General features: G+C 42.7%; 2 protein-coding genes across 2 annotated transcripts in view; one reads left to right on the top strand and one right to left on the bottom strand.

Moving 5' to 3' along the window:
* Positions 1–26,048, bottom strand: part of rasgrf1 (Ras protein specific guanine nucleotide releasing factor 1) — a 706,856-nt gene that overhangs the window by 218,232 nt on the left and 462,576 nt on the right. The window lies entirely within an intron of this gene.
* Positions 24,012–24,329, top strand: LOC132887620 (IQ motif and SEC7 domain-containing protein 2-like). The gene has a single exon (XM_060923088.1). The coding sequence runs from the start codon at positions 24,012–24,014 to the stop codon at positions 24,327–24,329; it is 318 nt and encodes a 105-aa protein (XP_060779071.1).

The raw sequence follows: 26,048 nt of genomic DNA on the forward strand, positions 1-26,048 counted from the left end.
TAGATATTATTGTAGCTGAAATTGTGCTGAATACAAAAAAATCATAGGACTTTGAAAATACTGCTTAGATTTGTTGAAAATGACAACAAAATTAGAGCATACCAAAATCATTAGAGTGCCATAAAATACCCTCAGACCTCAGGGGTTTAACTGGCAATTTCTGAGGCTGGTAACTCTCTAATAAATTTATCCTCTACAGCAGAGCTAAGTCTTGGTCTTCTTTTCCTGGGTTGGTCCTCATGACAGCCAGTTTCATTTCAGACTGCATTTCATTGGCTTTGTACCTGTACTCTTCGCAATGACAAAGTTGAATCTAATCATAGCATGAGATGTTTTTTGTCACTGCACTTTAAGATACATTCATAGTTTTTGCAATTTTCTGGACTGACTGACCTTCATGTCTTAAAGTACAGATGGCTGCTGGCAGGTGAGTGCAACATCAAGACCATCATCGATTAAATGACACTGGAGCAGTTCATCGCCCAACTGCCAAGCAAGACATTGACGTGGATCCAGCATCACTGAGCAGCATCGCTGGAGGAGGCGGTCCGACTGGGAGAGGACCATCTGACAGCATTTCCAGGGGCAGGCGCTCCCACAGATTCTCTTCCTCTTTCTCACTTTCTCCCTCTCTTCACCCTCCTCTACCCCAAACCCACAGAGATGGGGGCCAATTCCACTGATACCCACACTCCACACTCGTGTCTGTCCTCATGTCTCACCCTTTTCTCCTCCCATGTCTGTACTGCCACTAACCTCCTCTCTCTCCACAGGTGAACCCCTCCATGCCCACCAAAGTCTGGAGAATGTCCAGGCAGGTCTGCTGGTGCAGCAGGAAGGCAGGGATTTCCTGGGATCAGCACTTCCTCAAAGGGACAGGGATTCTGATTTGCATTCCCGATGCACCCCGGGCTTCCCTCAATAGAGCAGGAACAAACCGAACCTCTGTGAGTATACAAAGGGGTATACATCAGGCTTTGGTGGATTCTGGTTGTAACCAGACCTCCATGCATCAAAGACTGATTCAATGCAGGGCACTGGGAAATGCATGATTGCTGAAGGTAAGGTGTGTACATGAGGATCTTAACAAATATCTGCTAATGTCTATCACTATTCATTTCTGGGGAGAAAAGCATAGTGTGGAGGTGGCAGTTAGCCTGAGCCTCATCCATCCACTTATTCTGGGAACAGATTAGCTGGGGTTTAAAGCATTAATAAAACAGTTAGTAGTGGATGGGTCCTGCATTATTATATCACGGGGAAATCCCACCACAACATTAGCTGGGGAGGCAGTCCTAGGGCCATTTGCATCAGCTCCACATCATGGTGACATGGAGAGTGGGGAGGCCTCCCCCTCCTCTCTGTCTGGGGAATCATCTCTGTTTGGGGATTTCCCACTGAAGCAAATGTGTGACAAGTCTCTGAGGCACACTTTTGACCATGTGAAAGTGACTAATGGCCAGAAACTCTGGCCTAATATTGCACTTTCCTTTCCATATTTTTCCATTATTATGGATAGGCTATATCAACTGGTGCAGGATACTCAGACTAAGGAAGAGATGGCATAGTTGTTGGTCCTGAACAGCCGTAGGGAACTTTTATTCCATGCGGCTCATCATAATCCCATGGCTGAGCATCTAGGTCAGGACAAAACACAATCATCTCATGGCTTGTTTCTATTGGCCAGAGATTCATACCAATGGCTGCAGGTGGTATGCAGCTTGTCGCGAATGCCAGCTGGTAAATCCAACAGCCATGCCAAAATCATCATTGTGCCCTTTACCATTAATTGAGATCCAGTTTGAAAGAATTGGCATGGATTTCATTGGGCCATTAGATCGATCTGCACACAGGTATTGATTTGAGTTAGTCATAGTGGATTATGCAACATGATATCCAGAAGCAGTGCCTCTTCGCAATACTTCTGCATGTAGTGTTGCAGAGGCACTCTTCCGCATTATCTCCCGAGTTGGGATTCTGAAAGAAATCCTGACTGATCAAGGCACTATTTTCATGTCACACACACTATGCAAACTGTTTGAATTATTGGGGATTAATTTGATTCGTACTAGTGTTTGTCATCCACAAATGGATGGGTTGGTCAAAGAATTTAACCAAACAAACACATGATTTGTAAGTTCATTCACAGGGACACTAGAAACTGGGATAGGTGGCTAGACCCTCCATTGTTTGCAGTGTGTGTGGTCCCACAAGCCTCCATCAGGTTTTCCCCATTTGAATTGCTGAAGGGGCGCAAGCCCCATGGCATCTTATACAACAATAAATAAAATTAGGAGGAGGGACCATCTCAAGGCAAAAATTAAATTCAGTGCATTTTTGACCTGACTGCAAAACTCTATGCCATGAGTTGCATAACACAGGAGAATTTGCTACAGGTACAAGAACATCAATCCCGTCTGTATAACAGAGGGACATGGTGAAGAGAATTTGCACCGGGAAATAAAGATCTCATTTTACTGCCCAGGTTGAGCCCAAAATTACTCATTAAGTGGCAAGGGCCCTTTGAGGTCACATGGCGAATTGGGGAAGTCAACTATGAGGTCAGGCATACAGATAGGGGCAACACGTCAAATTTACCACCTCAATCTCCTGAAACCATGGGGAGAGGTGTTTCCTGTGGCTCTAGTAATGGTAGTTCTGTAGAGGGTGGCACTGGGACCAGAGATAAGTCCAATAGGTGTGGCCCAATTCACCCCGGTCCCCTGTGGAAACCACCTTTCACCATTTGAGAGAGCACAAGGTTATCAGTTTGCAGGAGGAATTCTGTGATGTGTTCTCACTCCTCCCTGGTTGCATTGACCTCATTGATCACCACATTGAGACTCCCCCAGGGCTGGTATTGTGGTTCAGGATTAACTCAAGGCAATGCTTGATACAGGGGTAATTGATGAGTCATGCAGTGATTGGAGCAACCCAGTGGTCTTTGTTCCAAAGACTGATGGGTCAGTCCAGTTCTGTGTGTACTATAGAATAGTCAATGCAGTGTCTAAATTTGATGCATATCTGATGCCCCGCATTGATGAACTGCTCAATTGGTTCAGCACGGCTTGCTTTTACTCAACACTAGATTTGACAAAGGGATATTGCCAGATCCCTTTGACTCCATTATCCTGTGAGAAAATGGCCTTTTCCACTCTGTTTGCTTCACACCAATTTGTCACCCTTCCCTTTGGGTTGTTTGAGGCCCCTGTGACATTTCAGTGTCACATGGACTGAATCCTCTGTCCACACAATGCATATGACACTGCCTATTTAGATGACATTACCATTAATAGTCATGATTGGCATAGGCACTTACAACATGTAAGGGCTGTTCTGAAGTTGCTGAGGTGTGCGGGACTCGCAGCAAACCCAAAAAGTGTGCAATTGGATGGGTGGAAGTATGGTATCTGGGCTTCCACTTGGGTCATGGGCAAGTGTGTTCTCAAATTGATAAGACTGAAGCAATTGCGGCCTGCCCTACACCTAAGACCAAAAAGGGGGAGAGGCAGTTTCTGGGGCTGGCTGGCTACTATAGTTGGTTCGTACCCAACTTTTCACATGTCACCAGCCCATTGACTGACCTTACATGAGAGCTGGTCCAGTGGATGGAGCTGTGCAAACAGGCTTTTGCTCAAATTAAAGTGGTTTTGTGTGGGGGGCCTATTGTTGCATTCTCCTGACTTTTTTTTCTCCCTTTTAATTTATAGACCGATGCCTTGGACAGAGGGGTCTGGGGGCTGTTTTGTCCCAGGTCCTGGAGGGGGAGGAGCACCCAGTGCTGTACATCAGATGCAAGCTCTCCATGCAAGAGGCAAAGTACAGCACCATAGAGAAAGAATGTTTGGTCATCAAGTGGGTAGTCCTCACTCTCCAGTACTGCCTGCTAGGATTCCCATTCACCCACTGTTCTGACCATGCCCCACTCCAGTGGCTCCACCACATGAAGGATGCCAACATGCAGATAATTCACTGGTATCTGGCCCTTCAGCCCTTTAAATTCGAAGTGATCCACAGGCCAGGGGCACAGATAGTGGTGGCAGATTACCTCTGCTGCTGGGGGGGTCAGCTGTGGGCTGGACAGCTCCCTGGCCTGAGTTGGGTGGTGGGGGTATGTGGCAGCAAGGATGTGGTTGAACGTCGGCTGTGAATGGCAAGAAGTCAGGTTGAACCAGCAGGTAAGATGTGACGAGTTACACCTGTATCTAATTACTGGCTGTCTATTCATGCATGTCTCTGTGTGCCTTGCAGATAGCCAGTAACAACCCAGATAGCAGAGGGACATTGAAACGGCGCCGATTCTTGGTCAGAATGGTCGGTTTCCGTCGTAAGTCAGAAAATCAACGCTGAAACGGCGCCATGAAACGTCGATTTCTCCGCCGTCTGAGAAGGTCGATTTATCACTGTTGAATCACCGTGGGTAAAGGTTGATCTGTCGACCGTCAGAGAAGGTCGAATATACGATGTTGAACCATCGTCACTTTTGCCGGCCAGTTTTCAACATTGGTAGGATGAGCAACTAATTGTTCAGAATATAAATTGCCACTGTTTGTCTTATCCTGCTTACACATAGATACGAGTAAATGATATAAGTATAAGTGATAATGATAAGTAAATGATAAAAAAAAAAAACAGTTTACTTTCTTAACTCAGCAATGGATTTGACCTTCTATCTTTGAAAGTTTTTTTGCAAATAACTTAACATTTCCAAGATGATCATAAATTAAGTCTAAGAAGATTGAAAGTGTTACAAAACCTGCATCTTATACCTAACTGGTGGGAATGGTGGTGTTACAACTTATCCTGGTGTTACTTTCATACCCGGTGTCTCTCATCTCTGTTGTATTGACTTTCATTTCAAGGCATGATATAAAAAAGGGCCAGTACGTATACGTAGCGATATGTCGTTGGATGTCCCACGCTGTCCCATAATGCAGTGCGATTACCACTGCTGTTTACTGGATGACGTCATTTTCGTTATATACCTGGGTGCACGTGAAACTCCCACACCACTCGGTTGGATCGCGACTCTCTTGTGGATCGGCCTGCTGTTATGCTTGGACCATTGAAACAACATTGAGAAAAACACTGGACCACGCTACGTTTTCATTCATCCCTGGACATGTGGTACGTACCATTATTCAGTCACTATTAATAAAGGGAATTTCGAATACAATTTCAAGCAGTTTAAGAAGTTATGATGAACTTCAGTCATATCACGCGTTGGAGAAATTTCCCTCAACTATTATCCATTTGAAACAACAACAATGCAGATGCATTATTCAATCGAAAAACGAGTCGAAGTAGTTGTCTTGTTGGAGTGAAAACTTAGCATTTAAATCGAGCATGTAGGCCTAGGTCGCATGTCGTTTTGAGCTGACCTGTTCTTTTGTGTAGCCATGGGTCGCGCCTCGCGGCCATGAACTTTAAAGATTATCCAGGCTACCAGAAACCCATAGCCTACTGCTGACTTTCTTTATCAATGCTGCATCAAATTAATTTTGGTTGTTTTTCTGTTTCCATGTACAGGTGTCTGCGCCGCAGGAGGAATAGGCCACAATTATAAATTATAAATAAATCATAAAATGTTTCTAAGAACTTGTTCAAGTGTGTTCTGTTCCTTATAAATGTTAAGTTATGCCTCATTAGATAGCTTGACAAACATTAGGAGAGGTGCATTGTTGCATGCATTTTTATATCCTGTTGTACATAAAACAGGACGTAGCCTACGCACATTGATATAAATTAAGTTTCACTTTCATGGTTGAAGTATGCATGTGTGTGTTCATCCTAGGCAAGAGCCCCGATGCTTTATTGTTAGCTAGTTTAATTTAGCCTGTTTTGCTTAATTTGTAGCCTTCCTGTTGTACATAAAACAGGAAGTAAAGTTGGATGAATCATCGCCGAAAATTAAACTATAAATCGACCGAAATCCGTAGTTGAATAAAGGGTGAAAGGGGGTCTATTCTCTGTCGGCCACCATCCACTTTTCAACGTCGTTTCAACGCAAACTCGTATGAGCAAAGCGGTGTTGAATCAACGCCGGTGATCCACAATGATTCGACGGCGTATGGTCGAAGAACATGCCGATGATTCCCCGTCGAATCAACACCCTTTTGCTATCTGGGAAGAGAGAGTGAGTGATGTGTTCCCCCAACAGATGTGGAATCTGTGTATGTTTAGTATTTACTCAATCGTGCAAAAATAAAGGGCACCTTGAACTGTCACACCTGTCTCTGTGTCCCTCCTTGCCCAACCAAAGAGAACCTTTACATCCACATAATTCCAAATACATCATTTTATAGTTTTGATGTCTTCAGTATTGTTCTACAATGTAGAATATAGTCAGAATAAAGAAAAAACTATGAATGAGTAGGTGTGTCCAAATTTTTGACTGGTAGCATATACAGTACTCTATCAGATTATTGGCACTTTGGCATGCACACCAGTGGGATTCTCGGGTGTGCTCCAATCTGTGCATGCGCCGAGTGGACTCTCACATGTGCACTGTTAACTATGCTTACCTGCGCATGATTGAGGCGCAATCTATGCTCCTATACAAGGACTGTGTCTATGCACATTCAGTACGAAGTATTATGCTGCGTTAGTACGCATTACCGAATCTTATATGTCCATGGTTGATTTCCTGGTTATCTGTATTCCTTGCCTGTTCCTTGTTTCTATTTTTCTCTGTACCTGTGATATCCTGTTTATACCTCGCCAGACCTTTTGCTCATTTCCTGTTCATGAGATTGCCTGCCAATTTGGATTGTCTGCCTGTGTCTTTACCTGACTGTCACACTGTTCTTAATAAACACTTCTACACTTGCATCCATCTATTACCAATCCCTGACACACTCCTTATAAAGAGTAGTAAAAAGGGTTAGAAAAAAATTCAACTTTTGGTGAAGTAGCTTCATCTCACACTGAAAAAAGGAGAAAAATCCTACCTTTAATTGAAATAAATGTATCTGGAGAAAAACAAATCCTTCATCAAAAAATTATTTGCAGCAAAATGTGCATTATTTTTGGCACCCCTGGAAAGTATAGTGAACACAATGTAACTGAAGCATATTTCATATTTAAATTGTACAGTTTTTAGTTGATTTGAGTGTGTTGGAACTTTCAAGCTCTAATCTATGACTTCTTGATTAGCTGGGGTACAAATATGAGGGGACACAGAGGACAAATTCCCTTAGTCATTCATCAACCTGGGAAAGATAAAAGAACACACAAACCAAATGAGGGTGAAGTGTGTTGACCTTCATAAGTCAGGGAATGGTGAGTAAAAAAAAGTTACTCATCTGAAAATGTCCATTTCTACTTTTAAGCCAATAATAAAAATGTGGACATCAACTGGAACTGATATAAACTTGCCAAGAAGAGGATGCTTTTACTCCCATGTACAGTGAGGAGGATGGTAGAGAGGCAAAAAAAAAAAACAAGGATCACTGCCGGTGAATTTCAAGAAAAAGTAAAAGCATGGGGTTTCCAAGTCTGGAAAACCAACTCCATGCCAACAGAAAATCTGGAAGAAAGCCTTGCCTGTCAGTTAACCAGAAACATGCAGTGTCTTGCAAAAGTATTCATCCCCTTTGGTGTTTGTCCTGTTTTGCCACATTGCAAACTGGAATTAAAATGGATTTTTGGGGAGTTAGCGTCATTTGATTTACACAACATGCCTACCACATTAAAGGTGCAAATTGTTTTTTTTTTTTATTGTGACACAAACAATAATTAAAACGAAAAACAGAAATCTGGAATGTGCATTGGTATTCACCCCTTTTCATATGAAACCCCTAAATAAGAGCTGGTCCAACCAATTTATTTAATAAGTCACATAATTATTTGATTAAGATCCACTTGTGTACAGTCAAAGTGTCACATGATCTGTCACATGACGTCTGTATAATTCAACCTGTCCTGGAAGGACCCTGACTCTGCAACACTATTAATCAAGCAACATACAAACCAAGGAGCACTCTAAACAGGTCAGATACAAAGTTGTGGAGAAGTATAGATCAGGGTTTGGTTATTAAAAAATATTCCAAATTTTGAATATCCCATGGAGCATCATTAAATCCATTATAGCAAAATGGAAAGAATATGGCACCACTACAAACCTGACAAGAGAAGGCTGCCCACCAAAACTCACAAACCAAGCAAGGAGGGCATTAATCCGAGATGCAACAAAGACACCAAAGATAACTTCTTTGACAAAGATAAAGATAAGGACTTCTTTTCAAGATGGCAGCATGCACAGACGCAGCGGCTCTTCGCTCTCGGGTCCGATGTTTCTTTTGTATGTTTTTGTTTGTTTCTCTGCTCGTTAATGTGGAGTTTAGTCGGGCAAATCCCATCTATAGTCAACTGGATATTTGAACATCGATGCAATCAAGCAGTTACAAATGATTTTCTGCAGACACACAACATAACGGAGTAGATAGCTAGAACGCCAGGCTTTCCGTGGATTGTTATTGGCTCCGGCAAGCGTCGAAGGTGGTGCAGACACAGGAAACAAAAGTGCAGATGCCAATTGGGCCTACTTGCTAGGCTAAAGAAACAACCACACAAATCACCTCTTCCCAGTGTTTTCCTCACCAATACCAGATCCATCACCAACAAAATGCACTAGTTACATCTCCAGAGTTCCATGAACAACCTCATAAAAGACTGCTGCATTCTACTAATAACAGAGACATGGCTAAACCCGCACATTCCCAATGCTGCTACGAAGCTAGCAGGCTGTACAATGTTTTGCTGGGACAGCAAACAAAAAACAAAGGTGATGGGCTCTGCATTTACATACACAACAACTGGTGCTCCAACCCCATCATCGTAGGAAGGCATTGTTCTCCTGATCTGGAATTCCTGATGATTAAGTGCAGGCCTTTTTACCTTCCAAGAGAGTTTACCACTGTAATTGTCACAGTTGTTTACATTTCACTGGACACTAATGCTAGCACAGCACAAGGCTACCTGCTAAATGCCATCAACTCCCAACTAGATACCAACCCTGAGGCTGTACACATCATAGCCGGGAACTTCAACCATGCGGATTTAAAAGCATTTCTCCCAAAATTCCATCAACACATAAGGTGTACAACCGGGGGGAAAAACACTTTGGACAAAGCCTACTCAAACATCAAGAATGGATACAAGACCACACCACTACCTCACTTAGGACAGTCAGACTACCTATCCATACTCCTAACCCCTGCATACCCCCCCCCAGAAGAAAGCTCCCCCCACCTTCAAAACTGTCAAAACATGGCCTGAAGGAGCAATCTCACAGCTCCAGGACTGCTTTGAAAGAACAAACTGGGATATTTTGAGGATCATGACCTATAAGAATGCACATCAGCAGTGCTCTGTTTCATCAACAACTGTGTTGACAGTGTCATTGTTGACAAACATATCCAGATACACTCTAACCAGAAACCCTGGATGACAAAGGAGGTCAGAACTCTCCTGAAGGCTTGCAATGCTGCATTTAAATCTGAGGACAAAACCCTATAGAGCACAGCCAGAGCCAACCTCAAGAGAGCCATCAAAGGTGTAAAAGCTAAGGCTACATCCACACGACAACGGCAACGAGATGTTATTTAAAAATATATCGCATCCAAATGGGCAACAATCAGTAAAATATCAGGTCCATATGGCAACGCAACGCTTGCTGAAAACGATGCAATACACATGCCACACCTCTAGGGGCGCTGTAAGACGGTCCCTTCAGAGACACCAGAACAATAGAAGAAGTAACAACGCATGCCCATAAACTATTATGCACGAGACTTCATATTAGCCACAAAGTCAGGAAAATCTGTTTGTAAAATTACATTATAATGACCAAATACAATGAAAAGTATTTTTCCAGTCTCACCTGTGAAAGGTAATCCCATGTGATCTCATTTGGACAGAAAACCTGTTGGTACAGTTAAACGCAGCTAATCTTTATTCTCCGCTTTGACCTATCCAAAATGGCGGTGAGGATGACGTATGATTCTACGCGGAAGGCGGCGTCTTCAATGGTCCGGAATAAATTGAATGATACACGATGGATTAATTTGTTGTTTCTCACCTGTGAAAGGTAATCCCATATGATCTCGTTTGGACGGTAAACCTGTTGGTACAGTTAAACGCAGCTAATCTTTATTCTCCGCTTTGACCTCTCCAATATGGCGGCGAGGATGACGTATGATTCTACGCGGAAGGTGGCGTCTTTAATGGTCCGGAATAAATTGGATTAATTTGCTCCTCTATGCCCTTTTTGAGGAATGTTTTGTCGGACTTAAATCAACATCTGAAGAGGTGAGATCGCTCCTTTTTTCCCCTATTTTTGCTGGCGGGATTGCACCATTACACAATAAATATTCACAGTGAAAATATTTTGTAAGCGCGTTTCATGAACCAAGTTATAGGATTTGTTGACAACTCGCATCACAATGAGAAGATCATTGGCACTACTGGTGTTAAGAATCAGACCATTTCATAAATGAATATTTTGCTGGCGGCACGGTGGTGTAGTGGTTAGCGCTGTCGCCTCACAGCAAGAAGGTCCTGGGTTCGAGCCCCGGGGCCGGCGAGGGCCTTTCTGTGTGGAGTTTGCATGTTCTCCCCGTGTCCGCGTGGGTTTCCTCCGGGTGCTCTGGTTTCCCCCACAGTCCAAAGACATGCAGGTTAGGTTAACTGGTGACTCTAAATTGACCGTAGGTGTGAATGTGAGTGTGAATGGTTGTCTGTGTCTATGTGTCAGCCCTGTGATGACCTGGCGACTTGTCCAGGGTGTACCCCGCCTTTCGCCCGTAGTCAGCTGGGATAGGCTCCAGCTTGCCTGCAACCCTGTAGAAGGATAAAGCGGCTAGAGATGATGAGATGAGAATATTTTGCTGTAGAGCTGCAGTGTTTGTACAATTGCATGTTTTTGCTTCACTATTACTGTCACTATTCTGCTTCTTGCATTACTACTGTGAACTAACACTGAACATAATAATAATAATAATAATAATAATAATATCCAAGCTCGTGTTTCACTCTCACTAGTGCTCTGTAAGGCTTTTTCCTGGTGATATTCGTTACACTTCTACCCGGCGTGAAGCACTCACAGTCATGTGGTTGTGACGTCATCGTAAACAAATCCGTTCTACTCATCCAGACGACTTCACAACGGCAACGTTGCCAGATCTTTCCACTCTGGAACCCGTTCTCAAAAAGATTGCGTTTTGGGCACCCAAAACGCCGGTGCCGTGTGGACGCCAGGCCTAAATGATAAGCAATTGTATCGGAGTCACCTGAATCCGTTGCCGTGTGGACAGGGCCTAAGTATGGGGAAAAGACTGAGGACCATTTTGCCTACAATGACCCACGGAGACTATGACAGGGGATCCAGCACATCACCAATTAAAAAACAGCAATCACAGGACTGTTGAGGTGAATGCCGCATTAGCAAAGGAGCTTAACTGCTTCTTTACCCACTTTGAAGTAAGAACAGCAGAGGCAGCAGATATTACAACCACTCCCACCTACAACAGCCACATGCTCAGTGTACAGGAACATGAAGTGAGGCGTGTGCTCAGGGCTGTCAACCCCAGGAAGGCTGCAGGATGAGATGGAGTGACAGGAAGAGTACTGAGAGAATGCGCAGACCAGCTCTCAGCAGTCTTCGCAAACATCTTCAACCTGTCCCTGTCCAAGGCCACCATCCCAGACTGCCTAACATCAGCAACGATTATCCCAGTACCAAAGAAACCAGTCATCAATGGCCTCAATGACTACCGCCCAGTGGCACTCACCCCAATCATCATGAAGTGCTTTGAGAGGCTGGTCCAGCAGCACATCAAATCCAACCTCCCAGCCACCTTTGACCCACACCAGTTCGCCTACAGATCAAACAGGTCTACTGAGGATGCAGTAACCACTGCCCTACACACTGCACTTTGCCACCTCGAACAGCAGGACAGCTATGTGAGGATGCTCTTCATAGACTACAGCTCTGCATTCCATACAGTCATCCCAGATAGACTGATTCCCAAACTGTCTGACCTAGGACTCTCTCAAACCATCTGCCACTGGATCAAGGATTTCCTCACCAACCACTCCCAGATGGTAAGACTAGGCCCCCACACCTCATCCACCCTCATACTCAACACTGGAGCCCCACAGGGCTGTATGCTGAGCCCCCTCCTCTATGCCCTTTACACCCATGACTGCACTCCCACCCACCCTACTAACACCATCATCAAGTTCGCGGACGACACAACTGTGGTTGGACTCATCTCAAGAGATGACGAGACAGCTTACAGGGATGACATCCAAAAACTGACAAGGTGGTGTGAAGAAAACAACCTAGCCCTGAACCCATCAAAAACAAAAGAACTCATAATAGACTTCTGAAAACACAACAAGGACTACACTCCATTGCTAATCAGCGGGGTCAGAGTGGAAAGAGTGCCCACTTTCAAGTTCCTGGGCACACACATTGCAGAGGACCTCACCTGGACCACAAACTCCACAGCGGCAGTGAAAAAGGCACAGCAGCGACTGTACTTCCTGAGGATCCTCAAGAAGAACAACCTCCACAAGCAGCTGCTAGTGACCTTCTACCGTTGCTTGATCGAGAGTGTGCTGACATACTGCATTGCTATGTGGTACACTAGCAGCTTTGTGGCAGACAAGAAAGCCCTTCAAAGAGTCACTGACTGCACAGAAGATCATTGGCTGCCCACTACCCTCTCTAGAGCAACTCTACACCACCTGTTGCCTCAGCAGAGCCACCAACATCTCAAAAGACCCTTCCCACCCTGGACACCAGCTTCTTGAACCACTGCCCTCTGGTAGATGGTTCAGGTCCACTGCATCATAGACAAATAAAGAACAGCTTTTACCCGAGTGTCATACGTGAAATGAACAAAGCCAGTCATCTACACAGATGCCAGCGGTATGGACAGAAACAGGACTGAACAGTAACACAAACTGTCTACACCTCTACCTCTTACCTGAATAGTATATGTTTTTACAACCACATGCACCTTATTCTCTCGACCACCTATATTTATTTATTTATATTGTTCCTGCTCAACTGCACTCTGTCAACATGGGCAAATGTACAATTATCACGCTTATTAATATGTGCAATACATTTACTTATTATTGTGCAATAACCCGCTGTATCATAGGTCACACCCTAAATAGATAGAACTAATTTTTTAAGCAGGTCTTGAAAAGACATGTTTATCTTTTTTTATTGACTTGTCTATCTATCTTGTATAGATTTGTTTATCTTTTTACTTGAATATTTATCTTGTACAGATCTGACTCCCACCTTCAATACCAAGTGTTTGTTTGAATACACCAACTGGATTGCATGCTTCAATTTCACTGTACTGTAAGGTGCAGTGACAGTAAAGGAATCTTGAATATTGAACACTGAAGGAGCTACAAAGATCCACAGTGGAGATGGGAGTATCTGCCCATAGTACCACTTTAAGCTGAACACTCCACAGAGCAGGGATTTATGGAAGAGTAACCTGAAAAAAAGCCACTGCTTTAAGAAAAAAAATAAGAAAACATGTTCAGAGTTTGCCCAGACTCCCTAAACACATGGAAAAAGATTCTATGTTCAGATGAGACTACAATTGAACTTTGTGGCCATCATGGGAAATGCCATATGGGGCGCAAACCCAACACTTCTCATCACCCTGAGAACACCATTCCTACAGTGAAGCATGACGGTGGCAGCATCATGCTGCGGGGATGTTTTTCATCTGCAGGGACGGGAAAGCTGGTCAAGATTGAAGGAAAGATGAATGGCACTAATTCTGGAGGAAAATCTGTTTGAGTCGGCCAGAGGTTTGAGACTGGGGCGAAGGTTCATATTCCAGCAGGACGATGACCCTAAACATACTGCTCAAGCTACACTGGAATGGTTTAAAGCAGGGCTTTTCAAAGTGTGGGGTGCGCTTCCCCTAGGGGGCGTCAGAGTCATTCGGGGGGGGGCGCAATGTGAGGAAAAATAAACCAGAATAAGTTACTATTGTGGACATTTAGCGAACTTCAGCTAGCCTTTGCCAGAGACAAAATGGATCGATTTTTAGTACTTAAAGCTAAAGTGAGTGAGGAGAGTCTGGGCCAAGCAAAAAAAGAAGGAAGTATGACTACGATTATTTAAAGTTTGGATTTTCATGGACTGGATCTGAAGATGCTCCACTGCCACAGTGTGTTGTCTGTAGGGTTGCCACCTGTGTCTGACAAAAATCCTGGACATTTCGACCATCCAATCGACCTTTTTGCTTGTAAGCAACGGCGCCCTTCGCACATCTAACCCAAGACAAAAATCGCCCTTCTACGCTGAAATTGTATTGCTCTAATTGGTAAAAATGACGCTTTTGCTAGTTATTTGTTTAGTTAATTGCTTTACATAATATAGCAGGTCTTCATTATTTTGGTTTATTTCCAACAGTTTTTGGTTGTGGACACCTGGGGGCAGTAGTGGGCACAGGTAAAAGGGGAATACATAATTAAGTTTTGTTTGTTTGCTTATCTCATCTCATCTCATCTCATTATCTCTAGCCGCTTTATCCTTCTACAGGGTCGCAGGCAAGCTGGAGCCTATGTGGAATAAAAATAAATAATCTAATTTTTCATTGTATCTAAGAATACCTGAATGTAACAATGTAAGGTGTAGTGTCAAACAGTTTACCTGATTGCTTAGAGTGTGGTGTGTGCTTTGCTTGTGCTTGCCTGTGCCTCTGCTGCTTGCTGCTCTTGGCTAAACAAATACATAGCAGGACATGTAACTGATATAACTGGGCACATACAGTACATACAGGAGTATGTACTACACTATTTCATTTAATTCACCAAAACCTTACCTAATCTTCCATTTATATTTGGTGTTTTTCTTTGCTGCTGCTATGACTGATTTTCAATGAACGTCTTGAACTCAGTACAGGACAACTGAAAGTTTAGCCTGACTTTAAGCTCAGCCTTCACCATTGCAACAGAGAGTCAGTTTCTTTTATCAGTCCAAGCATCCTCCATTGCCCCTTTTCCACCAAAGCAGTTCCAGGGCTGGTTCGGGGCCAGTGCTTAGTTTGGAACCGGGTTTTCTGTTTCCACTGACAAAGAACTGGCTCTGGGGCCAGAAAAACTGGTTCCAGGCTAGCACCAACTCTCTGCTTGGCCAGAGGAAAGAACCACTTACGTCAGCGGGGGGGGGGCGGAGTTGTTAAGACCAACAACAATAACAAGACCACGAAAGATCGCCATTTTTAAGCGACGAGAAGCAGCAGCTGTACAAACGCGAAGTCATCCATTATTATTATTATTGTTGTTGTTGCTGCTGCTTCTTCCGTGTTGTTTTTGCTTTGATATTCGCGCCAAGGTTTATGCAAACGTAGCGCTGTAACTGACGTATACAGCGACGTAAGTGACGTATACAGCGACGTAATGACGTATTCAGCGATGTTATGACGTGGCTCCGCTTAGTACGGCGAGCTATGGAAAAGCAAACTGGTTCTCAGCTGGCTCGCAAGTTGAAATACACATTTTGCCCATCATGTACAAAAAACCGGGACATTCAGTGTCCCGGATTTTTTTTTTTCCGGGACAGACCATGAAAATCCGGGACAATCAGGAAAAACTGGAACAGGTGGCAACACTAGTTGTCTGCCAAGAGGTGCTAGCTAACGATGCTATGAGATGTTTAAAATGTGTAAAACAAGATGTTTTTTTTTTTTAAAAAGCACAGATGTTTAAAATGTGTAAAAAAAAGATGTTTTTAAAATGCACAGATGTTCAAAATGTGTAAAAAAGAGGTTTTAAAAAAGCACAGATGTTTAAAATGTGTTAAAAAAGATGTTTTAATAAAGCTCATATGTTTTAAATGTGTAAAAAAAGATGTTTTCAAAAAGCACAGATGTTTAAAATGTGTAAAAAAGAGGTTTTAAAAAAGCACAGATGTTTTAAATGTGTAAAAAAAGATGTTTTCAAAAAGCACAGATGTTTAAAATGTGTAAAAGAAAAAAATAAAAATGTGTACAACAACCATTTTTTAAATATGAATGGACCATTAAGTATAGCAACAACAAAAATTGTAAGGGGGCGCTGTTGTTTATTTGCTCTCTGAGGGTGGGACTGACTCTCCCACACTTTGAAAACCCCTGGTTTAAAGGGAAACATTGAAATGCCTTGGAATGGCCTAGTCAAAGCCCAGACCTCAATCCAATTGAGAATCTGTGGCATAAATTGAAGATTGCTGAACACCAATGCAAACAATCTACCGGTAACTTGAAGGAGTTGGAGCAGTTTTGCCTTTTAGAATGTGCAAAAAGTCCAGTGGCTAGATGTGCTAAGCTAATTTTTTTTTTGTGGCGTCATGTGTTGTGTGTTATGCGGCAGCTATGTGTATATCCAAGACAAATTTTCCTTGGGACGAATAAAAAGAATCTTGAATCTTAACAGATACATACCCCAAGAGACTTGCAGCTGTAATTGCAGCAAAAAGTGGCTCAACAAAGTATTGACTTGGGGGGGGAATAGCAATGCACACTCCAGATGTTTTGTTTTCATATTAATTATTGTTTGTCTCACAATTAAAACAACAACAAAAACAATTTGCACCTTTAAAGGAGATACACAGAATTATGGCTTCACTTTTTGTTTATACGGTAAATGCCTTGTGACCTCAAGAATAGCATAGGAATAGTTTTAAGCATTAACAATAAATCCAATATAGTAATTTTCATGATTAAAGTGATTCATATTGGTAATGGTCTGAGTGAATGACCTTGACATCTGTGACATCACAGCGGGAAGGCTATCAGTCTCATCTCCATTTCCGCTATACTAAAACACAGAGCTAACTGCAACTTTGATCCTCCATTTTGAGCTAATTTATCACCATGCCACGGAGATGTGTTGCTGGCGGGTGTTGCAGCATGACAGAAGGTGGATTTATGTTGCATTCATGGCCCAAGAATGTTCAAACTGTGAAGATTTGGACGCATTTTGCAAGAAATTCACAGTTTGGATGCCTACGACGTGGTCTCTCCTCTGCTCTGCACATTTTACTGAGGACTCGTACGAAACCTCTGATCTGTTGAGGAGTGTTGGCTATAAGCCCATATTGAAAGAGGGTGCAGTACCAACAATTAAAGGAAAAGAAAACTACAAGAAAAGGAATTAAGTTCAGTTGCACTAGTTCTCCCGGAGTGTGAGCTGAGCAGTAATGGCAGAGTACTCAGTATGGAGAAAATGGAGAATGAGTGGACCAGTCATCAGATTTCTCCACTGGATATGCTTTTTTTTCCCCGCTGGAAATGCTTGCCTCAGTAGCAATATCTCGCCCTGACATGGAAGAAGCGAATGAATGAAGAACTGAAAGTCAGATTGTTTCAAAAACAATCAGCCACAACCTAAGCATTCAAGAAGCGAGAACACAGAAGGGTAAGATGCAACTCTCATTTGTTTACTTGCATTTAGATTAATACATGTAAATTGTATTATGTAATTAAGTTACTGGTATAAGATTATTTAATTTGCTTCAGAATGTGATTGTCTCAGTTCAGTTAATCTAATTATTTAATTAGCCTTTTACATTTTATCAGTGAAAATGCATGTATGTACATGTATGTTGCATAAGTTATAACACCTGTTTTAATGAGAGTCACATGGAGACTGTCAGTTCAATTCCATCCAATTCTCTAGACGGCTTTGTCCTCTGGCTTTATTTCGTAAGGTGGGGGTCTCTGTGGGGGCCTCCATGGCTGACGTGTTACTATTAGATTCACTTTTTGATTATTTGAACTGATATGGTTCTATGTATATAGCAGTAGCATGTACACACACTCCAATTTCAGGACTATCAGAGTCAGATGTATTACTATCTGAGGAATCCGAAGAATCTCCAATAAATCCGAATGAAGAGGCCATTGCAACCACTCTTGCCTGCCAAGTCTGGCTTTGGTCTATAGCACCGGTTCCCGCTGTGACGTTACCCAGCCAGGGCTGGCTGGCTCAACGGGGCAGCTCGAATGCCAATTTTGTGGTCAATTTTAACTCTCAAAAATTTATTTTTTTATTGCATATTTTTTATGCAGCATACAAAAGTCAAGGATGTAGATACTATCCATTCAGAAATGTATTTTAAATGCCAAACCACATTTTGAAATTTCATGCCAAATATTGGCTCATTTGAAATTTCATGATAGCAACACATCTCAAAAAAGTTGGGACAGGGGCAAGAAGAGGCTGGAAAAGTTAAAGGTACAAAAAAGGAACAGCTGGAGGACCAAATTGCAACTCATTAGGTCAATTGGCAATAGGTCATTAACATGACAGGGTATAAAAAGAGCATTTTGGAGTGGCAGCGGCTCTCATAAGTAAAGATGGGAAGAGGATCACCAATCCCCCTAATTCTGCACCGAGAAATAGTGGAGCAATATCAGAAAGGAGTTTGACAGTGTAAAATTGCAAAGAGTTTGAACATATCATCTACAGTGCATAATATCATCAAAAGATTCAGAGAATCTGGAAGAATCTCTGTGCGTAAGGCTCAAGGCCGGAAAACCATACTGGGTGCCCGTGATCTTCGGGCCCTTAGACGGCACTGCATCACATACAGGCATGCTTCTGTATTGGAAATCACAAAATGGGCTCAGGAATATTTCCAGAGAACATTATCTGTGAACACAATTCACCGTGCCATCCGCCGTTGCCAGCTAAAACTCTATAGTTCAAAGAAGAAGCTGTATCTAAACATGATCCAGAAGCGCAGACGTGTTCTCTGGGCCAAGGTTCATTTAAAATGGACTGTGGCAAAGTGGAAAACTGTTCTGTGGTCAGACAAATCAAAATTTGAAGTTCTTTATGGAAATCAGGGACGCCGTGTCATTCAGACTAAAGAGGAGAAGGACAACCCAAGTTGTTATCAGTGCTCAGTTCAGAAGCCTGCATCTCTGATGGTATGGGGTTGCATTAGTGTGTGTGGCATGGGCAGCTTACACATCTGGAAAGACACCATCAATGCTGAAAGGTATATCCAGGTTCTAGAGCAACATATGCTCCCATCCAGATGATGTCTCTTTCAGGGAAGACCTTGCATTTTCCAACATGACAATGCCAAACCACATACTGCATCAATTACAGCATCATGGCTGTGTAGAAGGAGGGTCTGGGTACTGAACTGGCCAGCCTGCAGTCCAGATCTTTCACCCATAGAAAACATTTGGCGCATCATAAAACGGAAGATACGACAAAAAAGACCTAAGACAGTTGAGCAACTAGAATCCTACATTAGACAAGAATGGGTTAACATTCCTATCCCTAAACTTGAGCAACTTGTCTCCTCAGTCCCCAGACGTTTACAGACTGTTGTAAAGAGAAAAGGGGATGTCTCACAGTGGTAAACATGGCCTTGTCCCAACTTTTTTGAGATGTGTTGTTGTCATGAAATTTAAAGTCACCTAATTTTTCTCTTTAAATGATACATTTTCTCAGTTTAAACATTTGATATGTCATCTATGTTCTATTCTGAATAAAATATGGAATTTTGAAACTTCCACATCATTGCATTCTGTTTTTATTTACAATTTGTACTTTGTCCCAACTTTTTTGGAATCAGGGTTGTAGTTCATTTTATTTCCTCAATAATTTTCCTTGATTGAGAAATCGGTCTGGGCTCTTATGGATTAATCAATAGCCTGCATGCTAGTATATGTTCCATTTACAGTCAAACATTTTGATGTACCCCAGGCTCAATTTTGATTAATCAAAAATCTGCATAGTAGTACAGTCTGAAGATGCTCTTGCACATTCGGTGTCAATTGAACAAAAATTATGGGAGGATATAGGTTTAATAAGTTTTACAATTTTTGAAGTGAGTGATGGATTGATAAGTTTAGATGTGTTCAATATTTTCTTATCTTCAGACATAATAGTGTAGGAGATGTTTCTTTACCTGCTTGATAGTTTCGACTGAGACTCCAATCTTCCTCAGAAGAGTCATTAGTCCTTAAATTAAATTCATTATAGACGTGAACTTAAAATCATTGTTTTATTTTATGGCCTTGGTGCCCTGGCTTTTGCCCTTCATGCCCTCAAAAAATTGACAGCACAAAAGGCCAAGTGGCCTTGCCCCTAAAATGACGAAATTCCAGGCCTGCTTGTAAAGATTGTTAGGACATCCTGATAAATAAAGTGAAAACATGCATTAGTTTACAATATGGCGACCACGATCAAACAGGAAGCAAAAACACATCTGAGGACCTAACCGTCTCCTGAACTGTAAAACATCATGAAATAACAGAAGATGGTGAGAAAAGTCATTTGCATATCCAAACAAAACAAAATCAGAGGAATTTACAAAACTTTCAAGACGTGATCAACACAAACTCAAGCATTCTTCAACTTGGCTCCCTTTCATCACAGCGAAAGGTTCAAGAGCCACCTTTCTCACCATCTTTTGGTAAAATTCTCTGCTCTTTCACCCTTTATCACTTCATGGGGAACCAAGAAGAAACTTTTCATTTTCACAGTTTGTTTGATTCGAGCAGCCCAAAACAACACAAGCAGAGGGCATTTTAAAGACTACCAAGGTGCTGCAGCGATAGTAACGCTTTATGAACAGTGAGCTCAGCTGACTGCCACTTCATGTCTTGAATATCTAATGAGGCGGATGTGACGTCGGATGCAATCCACCTATAGGCTTCCCTGGGCGCGGCCTTTTGCACTGAAACTGATATCTGCTTGTGACATAGCTTACACACTACTACAATGTTTATCGTTGTCACACTTCATCATCAAATAAAGGCTTGTCATAAAAAAAAATCCCTGGGTGCTGTAGCACAGGTGCTCACTGCTACCTTGTGTGGGCATATGTGTTCACTGCTTCAGATGGGTTAAAGCAGAGTCTAATTTCGCCTCAGTATCTGTCAGTATAAAAGAGGATTTTTGGGGCTTTGTTTGTCTTTCAATGCAGGGTTGCCAATATTAGTGTTAAATGTATTTTCATTGAAAATAATTATTTCTTAATGAGTGATTTTGTTTTTCTGTGAATAAATTTATTTCAATTAAAGGTCAGATTTTTCTTATTTTTTTCAGTGTGAGATGAAGATACTTCACTAAAAGGTGGATTTTTTTCTAACCCTTTTTACTAATCTTTATAAGGAGTGCCAATAATCATGTAGGGTACTGTATATAATACCAGTCAAAGGTTTGGACACACCTATACATTCATAGGTTTTTCTTTATTTTGACTATTTTCTACATTGTAGAACAATATTGAAGATAGCAAAACTATAAAATAACTAGGGCTGTTAATCGATTAAAATATTTAATCGCAATAAATCACATTATTGTCCATAGTTAACTCATGACTGAGCATGATTAATCACAAATTAATTGTGTCTGTGTGGTAGGACGAAGCGCAATGGAGGTGAGAATGGGGGCGTGGCATTAATTTAGCCATTAGTGCAGTTGGCCTTTTTAAGGCACAGGTGTCGTGATTGCAGCTCACGTTTGCGTGGAGAGCACGCAGCGGCAACAGTGGTGGATTGGGACGCAGCCTGTGCGTGAGCGCGCTGTGGCGTTCACAAACCTGTCCCTATGGACGGACGTCTCACGCACGGAGACATGGAAAACGCGACGGAAAACCCCAGCAAGGCGGCTGAGTACTTGAAGGAGCTCAATAACATTATCGAGACCCAGCAGGAGTTGCTGGAGAAGCAGAAGGGTTGCATTGAGGAACTCAAACGCCAAGTGCATGAGCTGTGCGAGGAGAATGCGTGCCTCAAAGAACAGCATCAGAGGCGCCTGGCGACCTGCAGACTGCAGCAGCTCAGCTCCATTAAGGAAAATGTCATGCAAGAAAAGAAGAAAGAGGGCAAGAACTGCTTTTGTATTGGAGCAGATCGCTGGCCTTCGTTCCTTGTGCACTTTGCTACATCAGCTCTTAGCCTTGTGCTGACCACAGCAACTATGAAACTTGTTGGCTCCTGCTTTGCTGCTTCGCTGTTTCGATTCGGCTTGCTACATATGCTGCATGCGGTTGCTGCTTTCTACTGCCATCTTCTGCTACTCGGCTTAACGTTTCTAAACTACCTTTACGGGTCTTAATCTAAGGCCGCTGCTCTCCACTTTTCCTGTGGGTCATTGTATGGCGGCTTGGTGTGCTTGTGGTATGTTTGGTGTCTATGTTGTGTGTGTGTGGTGACATGTCTCTTGTAACAGGTTTTATTGAGTGTGTATTTATTATTTGGGTTTGTATTTTTTTTTTACTTGGTTTTTGCTGTAGAGTGCTGTGATTATTTGTTTGGTTTGTGGGGTTAGGGGGACTGAGCCTATGTCGCATTGCTACACTGCTGCCTCTTGAGGCCCAATTCCTATAGGTTATATTGGAGCTACAGTTGCATGTTTTCAATATATTTTTATATTGAAATGAATTCTTCTTAATAAAGTGTTGCATTTGAGGAATCAGGCATCTGCTACATTCATTTAGTTGAATGGCCTGCTCTGTGGAGGAACACTACAGATTAATTTAAGGGTGATTCACTTGGACTGAAGTAGCTTCAGTTAGGGGCTAAATTCTAGTCATTTGGGTCGGTCTCAATTGGCGTAGCCAGCAGGATTGCGAGACGTATGGTTCCTCAGGTGTCTGAAGTTTTTTTTGAATATTTTGGGTGCTTTTGTTTTTTGTTGTTGTTGTTGGTTGTTCGTGTGTGCATGTGTGCGTGTGCATGTGTGCGTATGTGCTTGTGATTCCTAGCAGCAAAGCAGTAGCTGACAAGGACCAGGGGCTATTACAGGGATAGGCCTTGCAGCCACCTGACTCCAGCAGTGCGCGGTGCAACTTGAATTGCAAGTAAAGATATTTCTTCTCTTAGTTCAATATGGATGCAGAGTTAGATGATTTGCACAGGCAAATACAGCAGTTGAGAAGACAGAACGAGCAATCGCAGCAGTAGGTTACTACCACTGCTGACACTCAGGCTCAAAGTAGTGAGAGCGATGCTCCTGCGCCCAACCCTGGTGTTGGCTCTAGGGTAACAGAGCGCATTGTCCTTCTCCCAAGAGAAAGGCGGTGCTTGACTTTTACCGGGGGGCCTGATGAAGATATATTTGAGTGGATTGAAGACTATAGATCTAGTCTAAGGTCACGTTGTCTTAACCCTGTCGATGAAGCACTGTTTATTCTTGATCATTTGGGAGGTTCAGCTAAAAGGGAGATTCGGTTTAGACCAAAAGAGGAGCGAGAAAACCCAGATGAGGTGTTTGATATTTTAAAGGAATTGTATGGTTTTTCACGCTCGTACATTTTCCCTTTAGGAAAAATTTTTCTCCCCTAGACAGCGTGAAGCTGAGTCTTTACAAGATTTTTCCCATGCTCTTTTAGCATTGATGGAGCAAATTACACAGCATGCCCCTGATGGCATGCTAAATTCCATCATCTTATTGAGAGATCAGTTTGCAGAGCATGTCTTTGACAATGGGTTACGCAGGGAACTTAAGCGTTTTGTTCATTTGAATCCTGGGTCCACTTTTTTTGCAAGTTAGAAAAGAAGCCATTAGATGGGTTGCGACGGACCCTGCGAACTACTACTAGACAACATTCAAATCCACATCACTTGCCATGATCTACTAGTAGTGTGCATAGTATCAGTTCTCTCCCAAGTTTTGAAGGTCCACTACTTCCTTGTCCTGAACAGGCTGCTGGTGGCCCTTTTAGGCCCTGGCTTTAGATCGCAGCTTTTGGTTGCATCATCGGGACGATAAAAAAAAAATAGGGGGAAGATTGTGGTAGGACGAAGCGCAATGGAGGTGAGAACGGGGGCATGGCATTAATTTAGCCATTAGTGCAGTTGGCCTTTTTAAGGCACAGGTGTCGAGATTGCAGCTCACGTTTGCGTGGAGAGCGCGCAGCGGCGACGGTGGTGGATTGGGACGCAGCCTGTGCATGAACGCGCTGTGGTGTTCACAAACCTTTCCCTATGGACGGACGTCTCACGCACGGAGACATGGAAAACGCGACGGAAAACCCCAGCAAGGCGGCTGAGTACCTGAAGGAGCTCAATAACATTATCAAGACCCAGCAGGAGTTGCTGGAGAAGCAGAAGGGTTGCATTGAGGAACTCAAACGCCAAGTGCATGAGCTGTGCGAGGAGGACGTGTGCCTCAAAGAACAGCATCAGAGGCACCTGGCGACCTGCAGACTGCAGCAGCTCAGCTCCATTAAGGAAAATGTCATGCAAGAAGAAAGAGGGCAAGAACTGCTTTTGTATTGGAGCAGATCGCTGGCCTTCATTCCTTGTGCACTTTGCTACGTCAGCTCTTAGCCTTGTGCTGACCACAGCAACTATGAAACTTGTTGGCTGCTGCTTTGCTGTTTCGATTCGGCTTGCTACATATGCTGCATGCGGTTGCTGCTTTCTACTGCCATCTTCTGCTACTCGGCTTAACGTTTCTAAACTACCTTTACGGGTCTTAATCTAAGGCTGCTGCTCTCCACTTTTCCTGTGGGCCACTGTATGGCGGCTTGGTGTGCTTGTGGTATGTTTGGTGTCTATGTTGTGCGTGTGTGGTGACATGTCTCTTGTAACAGGTTTTATTGAGTGTGTATTTATTATTTGGGTTTGTATTTTTTTTTTACTTGGTTTTTGCTGTAGAGTGCTGTGATTATTTGTTTGGTTTGTGGGGTTAGGGGGACTGAGCCTATGTCGCATTGCTACACTGCTGCCTCTTGAGGCCCAATTCCTATAGGTTATATTGGAGCTACAGTTGCATGTTTTCAATATATTTTTATATTGAAATGAATTCTTCTTAATAAAGTGTTGCATTTGAGGAATCAGGTGTCTGCTACATTCATTTAGTTGAATGGCCTGCTCTGTGGAGGAACACTACAGGTTAATTTAAGGGTGATTCACTTGGACTGAAGTAGCTTCAGTTAGGGGCTAAATTCTAGTCATTTGGGTCGGTCTCATCTGTTTTTTGTCTGTTCTAAATGTACCTGAAAGGGATATTTTTCATGTTTTTGGGGAATGGAAGTGGATAAATATGCTTGCTTTCTGTAAATGTATGTGGCCAGGTCAGGAAGGATAAGGCTGGTCACAGCAAAAAGTATTTTTGTGGGTATTTTATTCCCCTACTGCATTTAAAAAAAATAAACCAGTGTGAACTTTGTAATTTTGAGGACTTAACACAATTCAGTGCGAACAAAACAATATAGTATTTTCCTCTAAGTTCTGTACTTAACTTCCAGCCTCAATTATGCAATAAAATAAACTAAACAAACTAGATGACGGGCGGCACGGTGGTATAGTGGTTAGCACTGTCACCTCACAGCAAGAAGGTCCGGGTTCGAGCCCCATGGCCGGCGAGGGCCTTTCTGTGTGGAGTTTGCATGTTCTCCCCATGTCCGCGTGGGTTTCCTCCGGGTGCTCCGGTTTCCTCCACAGTCCAAAGACATGCAGGGTAGGTTAACTGGTGACTCTAAATTGACCGTAGGTGTGAATGTGAGTGTGAATGGTTGTCTGTGTCTATGTGTCAGCCCTGTGATGACCTGGTGACTTGTCCAGGGTGTACCCCGCCTTTCGCCCGTAGTCAGCTGGGATAGGCTCCAGCTTGCCTGCGACCCTGTGGAACAGGATAAAGCGGCTAGAGATAATGAGATGAGAACTAGATGAAGTGGACTCTGGACAACAGTAGTGGCTATCTTTTAAATAAATAAAGTAAAAATAAAAAAAAAACCCAAGTAAATACATTTGTTAAGCCACTCAGTAAACTGCAATAATTTGTTCATAAATGTACAGTACATTCATGAGGAAATACTGCATTTATAAACACTTTTATATAACTCACAAATTTCTCAGAATAAAACAAATCATCTCACTCCAGTGTGTAGCCTGCTCGCTTAAACAGACACACACACACACCCTTGGACCATAGCATGTCTTTTCTTCCCTTTGGACCATAAAAAAGCATATTAAAAAATACACATTTTATGTAAACAGAATGCAACAATATAAGTTAACTGTACATAAGCACACTTTCTCATG

This window comes from Neoarius graeffei, chromosome 6 (genome assembly GCF_027579695.1).
Source record: "Neoarius graeffei isolate fNeoGra1 chromosome 6, fNeoGra1.pri, whole genome shotgun sequence".
NCBI classification, from domain to species: Eukaryota; Metazoa; Chordata; class Actinopteri; order Siluriformes; family Ariidae; genus Neoarius; species Neoarius graeffei.

Bases quoted from the DNA above. Each gene is read 5' to 3' on its own strand.
- LOC132887620 (XM_060923088.1), top strand. From the start codon at position 24,012: ATGGAAAACGCGACGGAAAACCCCAGCAAGGCGGCTGAGTACCTGAAG.